The 15,000-nt window shown below is 33.5% G+C and overlaps 2 protein-coding genes across 2 annotated transcripts; one reads left to right on the top strand and one right to left on the bottom strand.

Moving 5' to 3' along the window:
• The first annotated feature begins 217 nt into the window (after positions 1-217).
• LOC149475159 (uncharacterized) lies at positions 218-3,604 on the top strand. Its single transcript, XM_089713733.1, has 2 exons — positions 218-1,604; positions 3,579-3,604. Exons 1-2 carry the CDS (start codon positions 569-571, stop codon positions 3,602-3,604), a joined length of 1,062 nt encoding a protein of 353 aa, XP_089569859.1. The 5' UTR covers positions 218-568.
• Positions 3,605-7,533: 3,929 nt separating this feature from the next.
• LOC149475158 (uncharacterized) lies at positions 7,534-14,575 on the bottom strand. Its single transcript, XM_089713711.1, has 5 exons — positions 14,544-14,575; positions 13,400-13,498; positions 10,748-10,846; positions 8,819-8,901; positions 7,534-7,679 (listed from the first exon to the last, which is right to left on the bottom strand). The coding sequence occupies exons 1-5, from the start codon at positions 14,573-14,575 to the stop codon at positions 7,534-7,536; spliced, it is 459 nt and encodes a 152-aa protein (XP_089569837.1).
• Positions 14,576-15,000: the final 425 nt, after the last annotated feature.

Genomic DNA, 15,000 nt, shown 5'->3' with positions numbered 1-15,000 from the left:
ATTCCGGTAGATGCTTGATTTTTTTTTGTGTACTAAATTAAAAAAAAAAGTCATAACTCCGAAAATACGAAAAATCATAAAAATCGCATAACATAAATGGGGGTGATTCGGATTAAGATTCGGATAGCCCGGTCCTCTACCTCCTGGCTTCAGTATATCTATACTTCTTGGGACACCCTGTATATCGACTTCTACTTATAATTTCGTTAAAAACTGCCACACTTTTTGCTCTTTTAACGTTGGATTAAATAAAAACAAGAAATAATATGTCATTTTTAGTTTCGATTTAACTTTGAAAATGATTGTGTGTCATACAAACTTAAGTAGTTACCTACGTAAGATTATTATAATTAAGTATGTTGCATAAGACAGGATAAACCGATTGAATAAGTAATATTTTAAATTCATAGAACACATTTTGCTTTCAGCTTCTCCTATAAAACCAATTACGAAATGTAACGATACATTTTCAAAAAATATAAACTATATTAATGAAAAATACAAAGATAATGTTGATACAAATAATAATAATTTAACTTCTGACAAAGAAAGTGGATCAACTAAAAAAATGAAGCTTACGAAAGAAAAATCTACAAAAATTATAAACAAAGAAGTTATGCAAGTAAAAGAATCTAAACGCGAATTAAAAAGTAATAAAAATATGAAACGCAATGTAATTGACAAAAATAAGAAGTCCTCCTCTTTCAATACTGATAAAGATATTCATAATGTCTGTAAGAACGGAACAAAAGAAAATAATTCGAATCCATTTATTGATAAAACAGATATTATTAATTTTAATAAATTCACCAAAAACAATTTAAATGAAATTCCTGCAATTAAGGCTATGGATATCAACAAAAATGAAGTTCTTAATAATAATTGTAAACTATGCAAGAAAACATTAAAAATTCAATGTGATAAAAATGAAAAGATTGTATGCAAAGATTGTATCAAAATTGTGTTTGAAAAAATTCAAAATGATTCCAAGCATGAAACTCTAAATCAAGTTACTTGTACTATTTGTGATAAGGAATTTTCTTGTGGAAGCAAATTGGTTAAACATTTAAAAACACACACAGGTGAAAAGCCATTTTCTTGCGATATATGTTCGTATAAATGTAATCATAAAATAAGTTTAGTTATACATAAAAGAACACACACAGGTGAAAAGCCATTTTCTTGCGATATATGTTCTTATAAATGTAATCAAAAAGGTGATTTAGTTATACATAAAAGAACACACACAGGTGAAAAGCCATTTTCTTGCGATATATGTTCTTATAAATGTAATCAAAAAGGTGATTTAGTTATACATAAAAGAACACACACAGGTGAAAAGCCATTTTCTTGCGATATATGTTCGTATAAATGTAGTAAAAAAAGTAGTTTAGTTATACATAAAAGAACACACACAGGTGAAAAGCCATTTTCCTGTAATATATGTTCTTATAAATGTATAAAAGAAGGTGATTTAGTTATACATAAAAGAACACACACAGGTGAAAAGCCATTTTCTTGCGATATATGTTCTTATAAATCTCATCGAAAAGGTGATTTAGTTAAACATAAAAGAACACACACAGGAGAAAATAATTTTTCTTGTAATATTTGTTCTTATAAATGTAATTATAAGATTTGTTTAGTTCGACATATAAGAACACACACAGGTGAAAAGCCATTTTCTTGTGATATCTGTCCTTATAAATGTAGTCAAAAAATTAGTTTAGTTAAACATCAAAGAACACACACAGGTGAAAAGCCATTTTCTTGTGATATCTGTCCTTATAAATGTAGTCAAAAAATTAGTTTAGTTAAACATAAAAGAACACACACAGGTGAAAAGCCATTTTCTTGCGATATATGTTCGTATAAATGTAGTACAAAAAGTAGTTTAGTTATACATAAAAGAACACACACAGGTGAAAAGCCATTTTCTTGCGATATATGTTCGTATAAATGTAGCACAAAAAGTAATTTAGTTATACATAAAAGAACACACACAGGTGAAAAGCCATTTTCTTGTGATATATGTTCTTATCAATGTACAGCTAAAAGTTCTTTGATTAAACATTTAAAAACACACATGTGAAATGAAAAAAAATTTTTTTTTATAAAAAGTAGTTATGTTTATGAAGTTATATTCCTTAGAGTACTTTTACTACTGCATTTTGTATATTTTTTTACTAACCTGATTGTTTTAACTATATCTAATATTTTCTAATTTGATTTTCTTTCGTTAACTATAGATTTTTGTTGTTCCTTATTTTTCCTGACTTGATTTCATAATTTATTCTTAATTTTAATTGAAGCATTTAATTGTATAATGCATTTCAATAAATATAATTGAAAAAATGTGTATCGTTTTTATTTTCCTTTGCCGTCTGTATATGGTATCTATCTATATCTTATATCTCTTATATATAAAAATGAATCGCAAAATGTGTTGGTAAGCGCATAACTCGAGAACGGCTGAACCGATTTCGATAATTCTTTTTTTATTATATTCCTTGAAGTACGAGGATGGTTCTTATGTAGAGAAAACGTAAACATGTACCACGGGTGAAGCCGGGGCGGACCGCTAGTATATTATGCAAAAAAAAATGAAACCAGTTTTCCTTGGTCACGGCATCACGCGTGAACGGGTGGACCGATTGCGATAATTCTTTTGTTTATAATATTCATTGAAGTACGAGGATGGTTCTTATGAAAAGAAAACATAAACATGTACCACGGGCGAAGCTGAGGCGGATCGCTAGTATGTAATAAAAAAACTATTAATAATAATAATTTAAGTCTTTATCTTTAAAATTACGCAAAGGATTTTGATGCTGTACTTTTTATTAGAGAGTGGTTCTGGAGGAAAGTTTTAAAACCATGGAAAGTGTCCTGCTTTTGAGGTAACTTATTTTTATACGTCCCCAAGTAACATAGGTATATATTAAACTAGCGATCCGCCCCGGCTTCGCCCGTGGTACCTACATGTTTAAACTATCCTATCTCTCAAGTTGGATCCAACTACACATGGTGTGCGAATTTTATTATAATCGGTTAAGTGGTATTAGGAGTCCATTGAGGACAAACATTGTGACACGAGATTTATATATACAGGGTGTAATCGTTAAGTGTGCACAAGCGATTATTCCGTAACTATTGCAGATATCAAAAAACTTTAAACTGATATCGAAAGTACTTAACCTAATGAGTAAAATGGCCATAAAAAATTTTAAAAAATAAAACGAGAAATATCTAAAAATGTTACATTAAACGCTCCCATACATTTTATTTCCCATACATTTTGTATTCATAGGAGATTTTAGAAGTCATGTCCTCATTGTGCAATACAATGAGGAGCTCTATTTACAGTTTCTAAATGAACTTCCCTTCAAATTTGCGAAGTTATTAAAGCAGAAAACCAAAAAAATAAAGAAAAAGCTAAAATGTTTCATATCAAATGTACTAGGCTGATTCAAAAGTAATGATAATTGGGTATTTCCTGTGCACATAAAAATATAAAATAAATGTTTTTTGCTTGCTCATTTACTCACTAAGTTATCACAAAAAAATCATATAAACAGGCCACGTCTCCAAGTATTTAGATTAATTTGAATGTGAACCGTGAGTGCCAGAATGTTTCCCGACGAAAAGAAGAAACAACGATTCGACATTTAAAGAGTGAATTTCTAAATTTTTAATAAGATCAGAATATTTTTTTGTCACGATTTGTGACCATGGACGTTACCCAGGTTCACCATGTTAATGCTGAATCCAAGAAACCATCAATGGCTTGGATGCGAGCTTCCAAAGTGACGATGAAGAAATTCACAGTGAAAATTAGTGGGATAGATTAAAGCTGTAGTTTTTTGGGACGCTGAAGGCATAAGTATGGTGGAATATTTTAAGAAGGTAGCCACTATATTGGGCTCTTACTACATAGACCAAATTAAAAGATTGCAGTAGGTTAGTAAAAAAAAGAGACACGGCAAACTGCGGGCTTGAGTGTTGTTTCACCAAGACAACGCACCAGACCATAAAGCGTCAGTTGCAATGGCTGTCATTCAAAAATCGGCATTCCAAATGCTTGAACACCCACCCTGTTTGTAAGATCTAGCTCCTAGTTATTTCTATCTCTTTCCTGGGCACAAGAAACACCTTAGGCAAGAAATTTTATGACGACAGCGAAGTGATGACCGTAGTAGAGGGGTTTTTGTGGATGAAGTCAAAGTTTTTTTTTCTAAGTTTAGGAAAAAAAATATCAAAGTATATTATCTAGTTAGAAGACTATCTAGTGAAATACATAATTACATATTTTAATTGTAATGACCTCGTTTAATATTGATTATCATTACTTTTGGATCAACCCATGTACATGGGATATTCGTTTCTCATACTAAATGTATGGGAGGGTTTCAAGTTAATTTTTTAGATATTTCTCGTTTTATTTTTAAAAAAATTTTATGGCCATTTTACTCATTAGGTTAAGTACTTTCAATATCAGTTTTAAGTTTTTTGATATCTGTAATGGTTACGGAATAATCGCCTGTGCACACTTAACGATTACACCCTGTATATTAAGATTTATATATTTTAGCATAGTTAAAGATATCATTTATAGTCCGGGATCCATCGCTCATTAATTTTGCAAGTGATTACTATCAAGCTAATTTTTCGTGAGTAGCTTTATTTTGATGAGATGCCCAATAATTTCATGTACGAAACTCTCGATTGTGGTAGCTAACAGAGGAAACAAGGATAAAATATTTTGATTTGATGGTTCTCAAATATTAATTACTAACTGAATGTTTTTTTTTGTTCAATCTCAAGATAATTATCTAAATTATTCGAAAAAAATATTTGTCCTACAAAATCTATGGTTTGATCAAAGAGTCCCCCTTTCCAATGTGTATCGATAACGAGGTCATCATAAATGATTACTAACCAGCTGATTTTTTTATTTTCACTTATTTAATACTTATATAATTCAACAGACATATTGTCCTACAAATTGCGTAATAAATATTTGAGAACCGTCAAATCAAAATTTTTTATCCTTGTTACCTCTGTAAGCTACCACAATCGAGAGTTTCGTACATGAAATTATTGGGCATCTCATCAAAATAAAGCTACTCACGAAAAATTAGCTTGATAGTAATCACTTGCAAAATTAATGAGCGATGGATCCCGGACTATTAAAAATGCATTTAAAGTTTTTTATTACTTTCAAATATTTCTGAAATTTATAATAATTATAAACTAAGATTATAAATAACTAAAATATTATTATAAAAAACTAAATAGTTTCGAATAGGTAATGTTTTTTTCCCCATATTATGAGCCGTTATGAGCTATATTTTCACCCCGTTAAAACTAATACAATATGTGCTTATATGTACGCGCTAAAATTCTTTCGGTGTTAGATAGCCCATTCATCGAGGAAGGCTATAGGTTGTATAATACATACTAATTGAAATTGAATTTTTACTTCCTAATGTAAAAAAGTTGAACAGAGATATTACCTTGAACGGGGAGGTATTGCATCCTACTGAGTCTACTGTATTTCTAGGGTTAACATTGGACGAGAAACTACAGTGGGGAGCCCATGTCAACACCGCTGCAGGTAAGCTCAGTTCTGCTGCATATGCAGTCCGAAAAATAAGGCATCTCACCGATGAAGATACGGCTAGATTGGTTTATTTCAGCTACTTTCATAGCATTATGTCCTATGGAATTCTACTGTGGGGCAGGGCTGCAGATATAGAAACTATAGATATTTATCTTACAGAAAAGAGCCATTCGCTCTATATATAATTTACGTGCTCGGGACTCACTAAGAGATCATTTTAAGAATACTGGTATCCTTACTGTACCATCACAGTATATATTTAATAATATTTTGCATGTACACAAAAGCTCTGACTTACACACAAGTGTAGGAGATAGACACGATTATGGCACAAGGAACAAGAATAGAATTGAAATGCCATTTTTCCGATTAGCTAAAGTTAAAAATTCATTTATGGGTCAAGGTATACGCTTATACAATAGAATTCCTCACAATATTAAAGAGTTTAGTAGTTCTAAATTTAAAACTTACCTACATAAAAAATGTACTAGTTCAGAGAGCGTACTACAGTATTCAGGAATATATGGACGATAAAGACCCATGGAGGGTTGTCGCGTAAAAACCACAGGACAGTTCTTTGGCATATTATGTAGTTAGGTAGATATAAGTTACATATTATGTAAATTTATTGACATTATTTAAAAGAGCAACTATGGAGTTTCTTGCCGATTCTTCTCCATAAATACTGCTTTCCGAATCGGTGGTAAATGTTAAAAATATTATGTAATGACGATTCGAAAGTGCTACTAAATAGTAGTCTAATTGAATAAATGAATGTTTGAGTTTGAGTTTGAGTTTAATATTATAAATGCGAAAGTAACTCTGTCTGTCTGTCTGTTACTCAATCACGCCTAAACTACTGAACCAATTTGCATGAAATTTGGTATGGAGATATTTTGAAATCCGAGAAAGGACATAGGATAGGTTTTATCCCGGAAATCCTACGGGAACGGGTTTTTATTGAAAACGCGGGCGAAGCCGCGGGCGGAAAGCTAGTTATATATATATATATCCATACTAATATTATAAATGCGAAAGTAACTCTGTCTGTCTGTCTGTTACTCAATCACGCCTAAAATACTGAACCAATTTTCATGAAATTTGGTATGCAGATATTTTGATACCCGAGAAAGGACATAGGATAGGTTTTATCCCGGAAATCCCACGGGAACGGAAACTATGCGGGTTTTTCTTTGAATGCGCGGGCGATGCCGCGGGTGGAAAGCTAGTTATATACAGGGTGTCCCACTGTTGGTATACTAAGCTTAAAGGAGGTTATAGTTTTGCATACGCTGAGTACGTAAAAAATACTTATAAAATTCCAGATGTATTTCTTTTTCAGATAGATGAATTCTTAAAACTCTATGTGTACACCCATAACAAGCAACCCGCCCAATTTTGATACCAGTACTTGAGCTGTCATTTAAGATTATATAATATATTTTCATAGACAAAATGCTCACATTAGAGAAGCGGTATATGCCGGCTGCGCGAAATAAATAAAATAAATAAATAAATCATTTATTTGCAAGTAAACATGGTATACATAGGTGTTAAGAATAAGATACATTATTTCAGCATGTTTACCCGTTATTCAACGGCATGCAAATACATTTTTCATCAGATACATTACATTAGATTAGATTAGATTACATTAGATATTACATTTTATATTATGTCTAGAGAAGCGAAGCTAGAGAAGAAACCATGGATTTTCAGGAAAAATTAAGCAAAAAATTTTTGACGTAATTTTGTTGTTTATGTATTTTTTACGTGATCAATATATATGCAAGACTACAAGTCCCTTCGCGCTTAGTATACCAATAGTGGGACACCCTGTATATAATATCATCTCGCTAAGACAAACAGGAGCGGAGCACAGCTAGTAGTAAAATAAAACAGTATGACCATCAAATATGTTTATTAAATCTATAAATATTATGTATCGGAGACACAACTCGACTTCTCGGTTTTATATCAACATGAAGTACTTGAGATACCGACAAATTTTTGCAGTGCAGCGGTCGAATGTTGAAGTATGGTTGCTCAGATGGTCCTGTAAATCATAAGTTTTATTAAATTTTCGATAATCTATAGTCTATACTATAAAAAATATAGACTAATAATCTATACTAATACTAGCGGTCCGCCCCGGCTTCGCCCGTGGTACATATTTACGTTTTCTCTACATAAAAACCATCCTCGTACTTCAAGGAATATAATAAAAAAAGAATTATCGAAATCGGTTCAGCCGTTCTCAAGTTATGCGCTTACCAACACATTTTGGGATTCATTTTTATATTATAGAAGATTATAAAGCTGAAGAGTTTGTTTGAACGCGCTAATCTAGGAATCACGGTTCCGATTTGAAAAATTATTTCACTGTTAGATAGTCCATTTGTCGAGGGAAGTTAAATATGTATATAGGCAACTAGTGGTCCGCCCCGGCTTCGCCCGTGGTACATATTTCGCAATAAAAGGTAGCCTATGTCCTTTCTCGGGTATCAAAATATCTCCATACCAAATTTCATGCAAATTGGTTCAGCAGTTTAGGCGTGATTGAGTAACAGACAGATAGACAGAGTTACTTTCGCATTTATAATATTAGTAAGGATTTTATATAATATCATCACGCTATGACCAATAGAAGCGGAGCAATACGGGTAAAACCGCGGGGCACATAATATAGTGTATGTATATTACTTTAGGCTTTAACACGCCCTAAACGGCTTGTCGTATTTATAAGTGCCAAGGCAATAGATTCGTCTAGTTGTCGGCATTTAGTCGGTTATTTGCTTACTCTTCGGCTTATAGTTTAAACGTACCTATCTATACTAATATTAGAAAGCTGAAAAGTTTGTTTGTTTGAACGCGCTAATCTCGGGAACTGCAGTTCCCGCGCTGATTAAATCGGACCAGTAGGTCCGATTTAAAAAATTCTTTCGGTGTTAGAACGCTTATTTATAGAGGAAGGTTAAAGGCTATATCATCACGCTACGACCAACAGGAGTGGAGCCACGGGGGTGAAACCGCGCGGAGCAGCTAGTATTTTATATTTGTCTCACTACGGAGTACGTGAATGTGTAGGTAACTATGTTTGTGTGTGTGTGTAACTTTTCTACTTCAGTCTACACTCTACATAATATTATGTAGGTATTCTAATTTCTAAGATTTAGAGGACAATTAAAAACAAACCTTTTTTCAGAGCTTTTCTATTTTCCTTTTTCCTCTGGTGATCTGACGCCGATCTGTGTAAATTTATTTTGGACAAATTGTCTCTGAAAACATTCCAAAATATGCAAATATTTTTTTTATTCCAAAACTAGCGACCCGCCCCGGCTTCGCACGGGTCCAATGCTGATACTAAATACACTACAGAAAAATAATTGTGAACGTTGTATAGGTATAAAAATATAACGGCCCGCTCCGGCATCGCACGGGTATAAAATACCTACATAGCCGGGCGGCCGCAAACGCTACGTCCCGCAATTTTTAAATCTGTAATATCTTCGAAAATATTCACTTAAATCATACGGTGTAAAGGGCCATATGGATCTATATTAAATGAACAATGTATCCATGGTATTTAATTGGTTAAGGATTAATGCTGTATTGGTTAAAATCGCTTCGAAAATTAGCCATTATTTGTCGTAAAAAGTAAATGACAAAAAAAAGTTATTGTGGGTTATCCATAAGAGATAGACATATACCATCGCGGACTTTTCTGTAGACCTTTTCAATGTGTATAATACTTAGTACATTATTTTGATAAAACTCGTAGGGTTCAGCCTGCGTTTGCAATGTAAGCGGAATAAATGTAATTTTTTACGACATCACATTAGAAACCTCAAAAATAGCAGTACTTCTCCACTACTTAATGGATCTTATTATACATAAAAACCTTCCTTTTGAATCACTCTATCTATTAAAAAAAACCGCATCAAAATCCATTGCGTAGTTTCAAAGATTTAAGCGTACAAAGGGACATAGGGACATAGGGACAGGGAAAGCGACTTTGTTTTATACTATGTAGTGATAGTGATAGTGATATGAAAGCCTACAATGATTTTTTTGCTTTTTTTCTCCATTAAAAGCGACAATCGAGTGGTTTTTTAGAACGAATTTTTTTCGTTACTAAATAGCAGAAAAGTTATGACTTATGATCATGAAATTGAAATCACATAATACACTTAATGATCTAATACCTACTAGGGATAAAGGTTTAAAAATATTAAATGTCATTAATTAAAAATATTATTGCCAATCAAACTGATACGTTAGAACAGCTGTCGGATCACAGATCACTAAATAGTTAGGTAGAGAGAAACTACGATAACATGGCGCGCCCCTCCAAAATTCAAAACGTTTGAAGGTATTTGTGAAAGTATTTACAATGCACCACCAAGATTCACAAGTCACAACGCATGTGTGCGTAATGAGACGGCCGTCAAACAAAAACAAATCCACGGATTTGTTGCTCGACTAGTCACGCTCTAATCGCTCATTATTATTAGTAATGGCGCTGCACTGACGTATTCTATGAAAACGACACGTGCGTTGTCTTGGGCGCTCGGCAACTTATGATTAGTTGACCAACAAATCTGGACGTAAAGTACTAAAGACGAATACGTACAACTACATACAAACTCCTTCGTAAGGATGTCACTACACACATTGAAACAGTAATTTGGAAGGGCGCGCCATGTTATCGTAGTTTATCTCTACCTACTACGTAGTTACCAAGCTAGTTACTACAAAGTACATTGACTAGTAGTCTATGGTTAATACTTGGTTAATACCATAATACGTGATAATACCTAGTATAGTATTTAATCTGAGGTTACTACGCTCCAACGCTATATCATCAACACAGGCCACAAGCCAGGCCAGCTACGTCAAGTACCTACGTTCTAGGTACCTACTTCTTCGATCACTTTCAAATAAAAATTAAAAAGCTAACGTGTTATATTTTGAAGTGAAACTTCTTTAAGCGCGTTGAGAATAAAATTTCAAGTTCGCAATTTTGATATAGCTTTGAATCTTGCCAAAGAAGTTTCACTTTTGACACGTGTGCTAGGCAAAACTACTAAAAAAGGACGTTTAAAAGGGAGAAAGGATTCTTACTTATTAGAACTTTTTTGTCGAAAAATGCCATATTTCAAATGCGGCGCGTAGGGATCACACCCTGATGTTGGATGTGCTTTCACCCATTTGTTTTTTTCACTGAAATGTAATAAAACAAAATATATTGCTTAATGTAACCACACTTGTTTTAATGAAATATCTTATCCTATCCTACTATCCCTACTAATATTATAAATGCAGCGAAAGTAACTCTGTCTGTCTGTCTGTTACGCTTCCCCGCTTAAATCTCTCTACCGATTTTGATGAAATTTGGCACAGACTACCTTTAGACCCTGAGAAAGAACATAGGCTAATTTTTATCAAAACACCACGCGGGCGGAAGCTAGTAGGTAATAGGTATTATAAATGCGAAATTTGTGAAGATGGATGTGTATGTTTGTTACTCTTTCACGCAAATACTACTGAACCGATAACAATGAAATTTACCATACATATAGAGGGTAACTTGGATTAACACATAGAATAGGTTTTATCCCGAAAAACGCTACTTCGCGGGTTTTTCTTTAAAAACGCGGGGGGAATGTTACTAGTCCTTTTTATATACTAAAATACGAAAGTATTAAAGTACGGATATATTATTTCGACCAAGATGGTTGTAGTATCCTAGTTAGTTACTAATATTATAAATGCGAAAGTTTGTGAGGAAGTATGGATGTTTGTTAATCTTTCAGAATAAGACAGACTACATTTTATCCCGGAAATCCCACAGGAACGGGAACTATGTGGGTTTATCTTCTAAACGCGGACGAAGCAGCGGGCGGAAAATATGTTTAGTTATGTATAATATGTAGGTATACAGGGTGTACCAAAAAGTAGTGATGAACGGAAGCTGAGAGGTAGAGGACCTAGAGGGCTATCCGAATCACCCCCATGTATGTTATGCGATTTTTCGTATTTTCGGAGTTATGACGTTTTTTTCAATTTTTCACCTATCGCCGAGTACGATGATATTTTCACTCATGCTGACGTCAATGATTGCGGAAGATGCTTGATTTTTTTTGTGTGCTAAGCTGAAAGATAGGCCAATTCAGTATGGTAACATTTACTATCGTTAGATCTTTGAATGGAATAAAAAAAAGAATTAAATGGCAAGAAAGATAAAATTACCCAGTATGTTCACCACTTCAAGGGCCCGTAAAAAAATAAAATCACATAAAAAAAGTTTTCCGTTTGACTTTTAAAAACTTGCTCTATCTATCAGATAGCTACCCTGAAAATTTCATTTACTTATTCAGAAGGCTTCAATAGAAAAATTTAAATCTAAATGTGGTAAGTGCAAAAATTGAATTAACATGATGATCATTAAAACCAATAAATAGGTGTTTAATTACCAGAAATTTTTAAAATAACCCCGCTGTTGCTCAATGCAAGTGCGACATCACCGTAAAATGTTGTCTTTTAAATGTCTGAATGCCCTTTTATCATTTTTAATGGTTTCTTCTGCTACTATGAATTTCCGGGTTATTTCGTCCAAATCGTGGCATTCTCTCAAGTAGCCGAGGACTTTTTAGTATTCCCATTGAAACAAATCAATGGGGTTTAGGTCGAGGGACCGTAGAGGCCAGGCTTTAAGGCAGGCGTCACCGGCGCATGCGCAGGCTGCAACGACCAATCCATCTTTCAGGGTATCTTTGCCCTTTAGCTTGGCCTGCTCGGTCTCCGGACATAAACCCTATTGATTTTTTTCCGTGGGGATACTACAAAGACGAGAGACTGCCACAATTTGGACGAAATAACCCGGAAATTCATAGTAGCAGAAGAAACCATTAAAAATGATAAAAGGGCATTCAGACATTTAAAAGACAACTTTTTACGGTGATGTCGCACTTGCATTGAGCAACAGCGGGGTTATTTTAAAAATTTCTGGTAAATAAACACCTATTTATTGGTTTTAATGATCATCATGTTAATTCAATTTTTGCACTTACCACATTTAGATTTAAATTTTTCTATTGAAGCCTTCTGAATAAGTAAATGAAATTTTCAGGGTAGCTATCTGATAGATAGAGCAAGTTTTTAAAAGTCAAACGGAAAACTTTTTTTATGTGATTTTATTTTTTTACGGGCCCTTGAAGTGGTGAACATACTGGGTAATTTTATCTTTCTTGCCATTTAATTCTTTTTTTTATTCCATTCAAAGATCTAACGATAGTAAATGTTACCATACTGAATTGGCCTATCTTTCAGCTTAGCACACAAAAAAAATCAAGCATCTTCCGCAATCATTGACGTCAGCATGAGTGAAAATATCATCGTACTCGGCGATAGGTGAAAAATTGAAAAAAACGTCATAACTCCGAAAATACGAAAAATCGCATAACATACATGGGGGTGATTCGGATAGCCCTCTAGGTCCTCTACCTCTCAGCTTCCGTTCATCACTACTTTTTGGTACACCCTGTATATAGAGAAGTAAAATATGGTGAACATAGTTAATCTTCTATAATATAAAAATGAATCACAAAATGTGTTGGTAAGCGCATAACTCGAGAACGGCTGAACCGATTTCAATAATTCTTTTTTTATTATATTCCTTGAAGTACGAGGATGGTTCTTATGGAGAGAAAACGTAAACATGTACCACGGACGAAGCCGGGGCGGACCGCTAGTAAGAAATAAATATCTACTTACTTATTTTCAAGAGAAGGAACTGCTTTTTTAGTTTTCATTAAACGACGGTCGTATGCTTCATCAAAGGACCATGAATAAGGGCCAGGGTATCTCATTTGACTAGAAAAATAAGAAAATATTGTAATCACTAACTACATAGTACAAAACAAAGTCGCTTTCTGCTGTCCCTATAATATCATTATGCTTAAAACTACGCAACAAATTTTGATGCGGTTTTTTTAATAGATAGAGTGGTTTTCGAGGAAGGGGTAAGTATAATCTTCTTATATATAAAAATGAATCGCAAAATGTGTTGGTAAGCGCATAACTCGAGAACGGCTGAACCGATTTCGATAATTCTTTTATTATTATATTCCTTGAAGTACGAGGATGGTTTTTATGTTGAGAAAACGTAAATATGTACCACGGGCGAAGCCGGGGCGGACCGCTAGTTAATAATATAATTAGCGGGCGTAGTCGGAAAGCTTGTTCATTATAAATGTCAAAGTTTGTATATTTGTTTCTTTTTCACGCAAAAACTGCTGAACTGATTTTCACAAAATTTTTCACACTTATATTATTTAATATATAATAAGATGCCCTCATCTTGGATTACATGTTAATACAAATTACATAGGATACCTAGTTTTTATCCGGAAATCCCACGGAACAGGAAGGGCTGGTTTTCCTTTGACTACGCGGGCGAAGCTGCGGCCTTTTAATAGATTAGTAGTCCTACTAGTACCAATCTATACTAATATTATAAAGCTGAAGAGTTTGTTTGTTTGTTTGAACTCGCTAATCTCGGGAACGGGGAAGGTCCGATTTGAAAAATTTTTTCGGTGTTAGATAGCCCATTCATCGAGGAAGGCTATAGGCTATATATCATATCGCTAAGACAACAGGAGCGGTGCACTGCGAGTAAAACCGCAGAACACAGCTAGTAATATTATAAATGCGAAGGTGTGTGATGATAACTGGATGTATGTTTGTTGCTCTTTCATTAAAAACTAACCAACCGCTTTGAATGAAAGTTTACTATAGGCATCTATAGGTAATATAAGTTATGCATGAGAAAAAACATGAGCTGTAGAAATACTTACATGATTTTACAGACATTTATATATTAATGTGATATATTAACAAAGATATAATATGTACTCACATAGTCCTTGGTTTTCTTGATTTTCTTTCCATTTTTTTTTAATTTTAGTTACGATTTTTTTGGAAAATATTTTTTTGAACTATTGGATCATTTTTGACGTTATTGTTTCTATGTTTTTTCTATGACATTATAGATTAGTTCTTTTAAAAAGTTTTGATCAAGGTTTTAACTTTTAATACTTACCATCTCTTTCTACCTCGATCTATAATCTACCTCTATATGACCTTTATACGGCATACTACCCGAATACAAATCTTATTTATAGAAATACTAGCGAACCGCCCAGGCTTCTCCCGTGGTACAAATTTCGCAATAAAAGGTAGCCTATGTTCTTTCTCAGGGTCTAAAGAATGTCTGTGCCAAATTTCATCAAAATCGGTTGAGAGGTTTAAGCGAGAAAGCGTAACAGACAGACAGACAGAATTACTTTCGCATTTATAATATTAAAGTAGGGATC

This window comes from Colias philodice, chromosome 31 (assembly GCF_061535455.1).
Source record: "Colias philodice isolate Cphi_HAF_F1 chromosome 31, ilColPhil1 Martin Lab GWU primary, whole genome shotgun sequence".
In the NCBI taxonomy this organism is placed as follows: domain Eukaryota; kingdom Metazoa; phylum Arthropoda; class Insecta; order Lepidoptera; family Pieridae; genus Colias; species Colias philodice.
The sequence above is the reverse complement of the archived record's forward strand: the minus strand, read 5'-3'. Positions and strand labels throughout refer to the sequence as shown.

Coding starts and splice junctions, on each gene's coding strand:
- LOC149475159 (XM_089713733.1), top strand. CDS start 569: ATGAAGCTTACGAAAGAAAAATCTACAAAAATTATAAACAAAGAAGTT. Junction 1,605..3,578: donor AGGAGAAAATAATTTTTCTT/GTAATATTTGTT, acceptor TCATATAAACAG/GCCACGTCTCCAAGTATTTA.
- LOC149475158 (XM_089713711.1), bottom strand. CDS start 14,575: ATGGAAAGAAAATCAAGAAAACCAAGGACTAT. Junction 13,499..14,543: donor TCAAGAAAACCAAGGACTAT/GTGAGTACATAT, acceptor TTATTTTTCTAG/TCAAATGAGATACCCTGGCC. Junction 7,680..8,818: donor TAGAAAAGCTCTGAAAAAAG/GTTTGTTTTTAA, acceptor TATGATTTACAG/GACCATCTGAGCAACCATAC.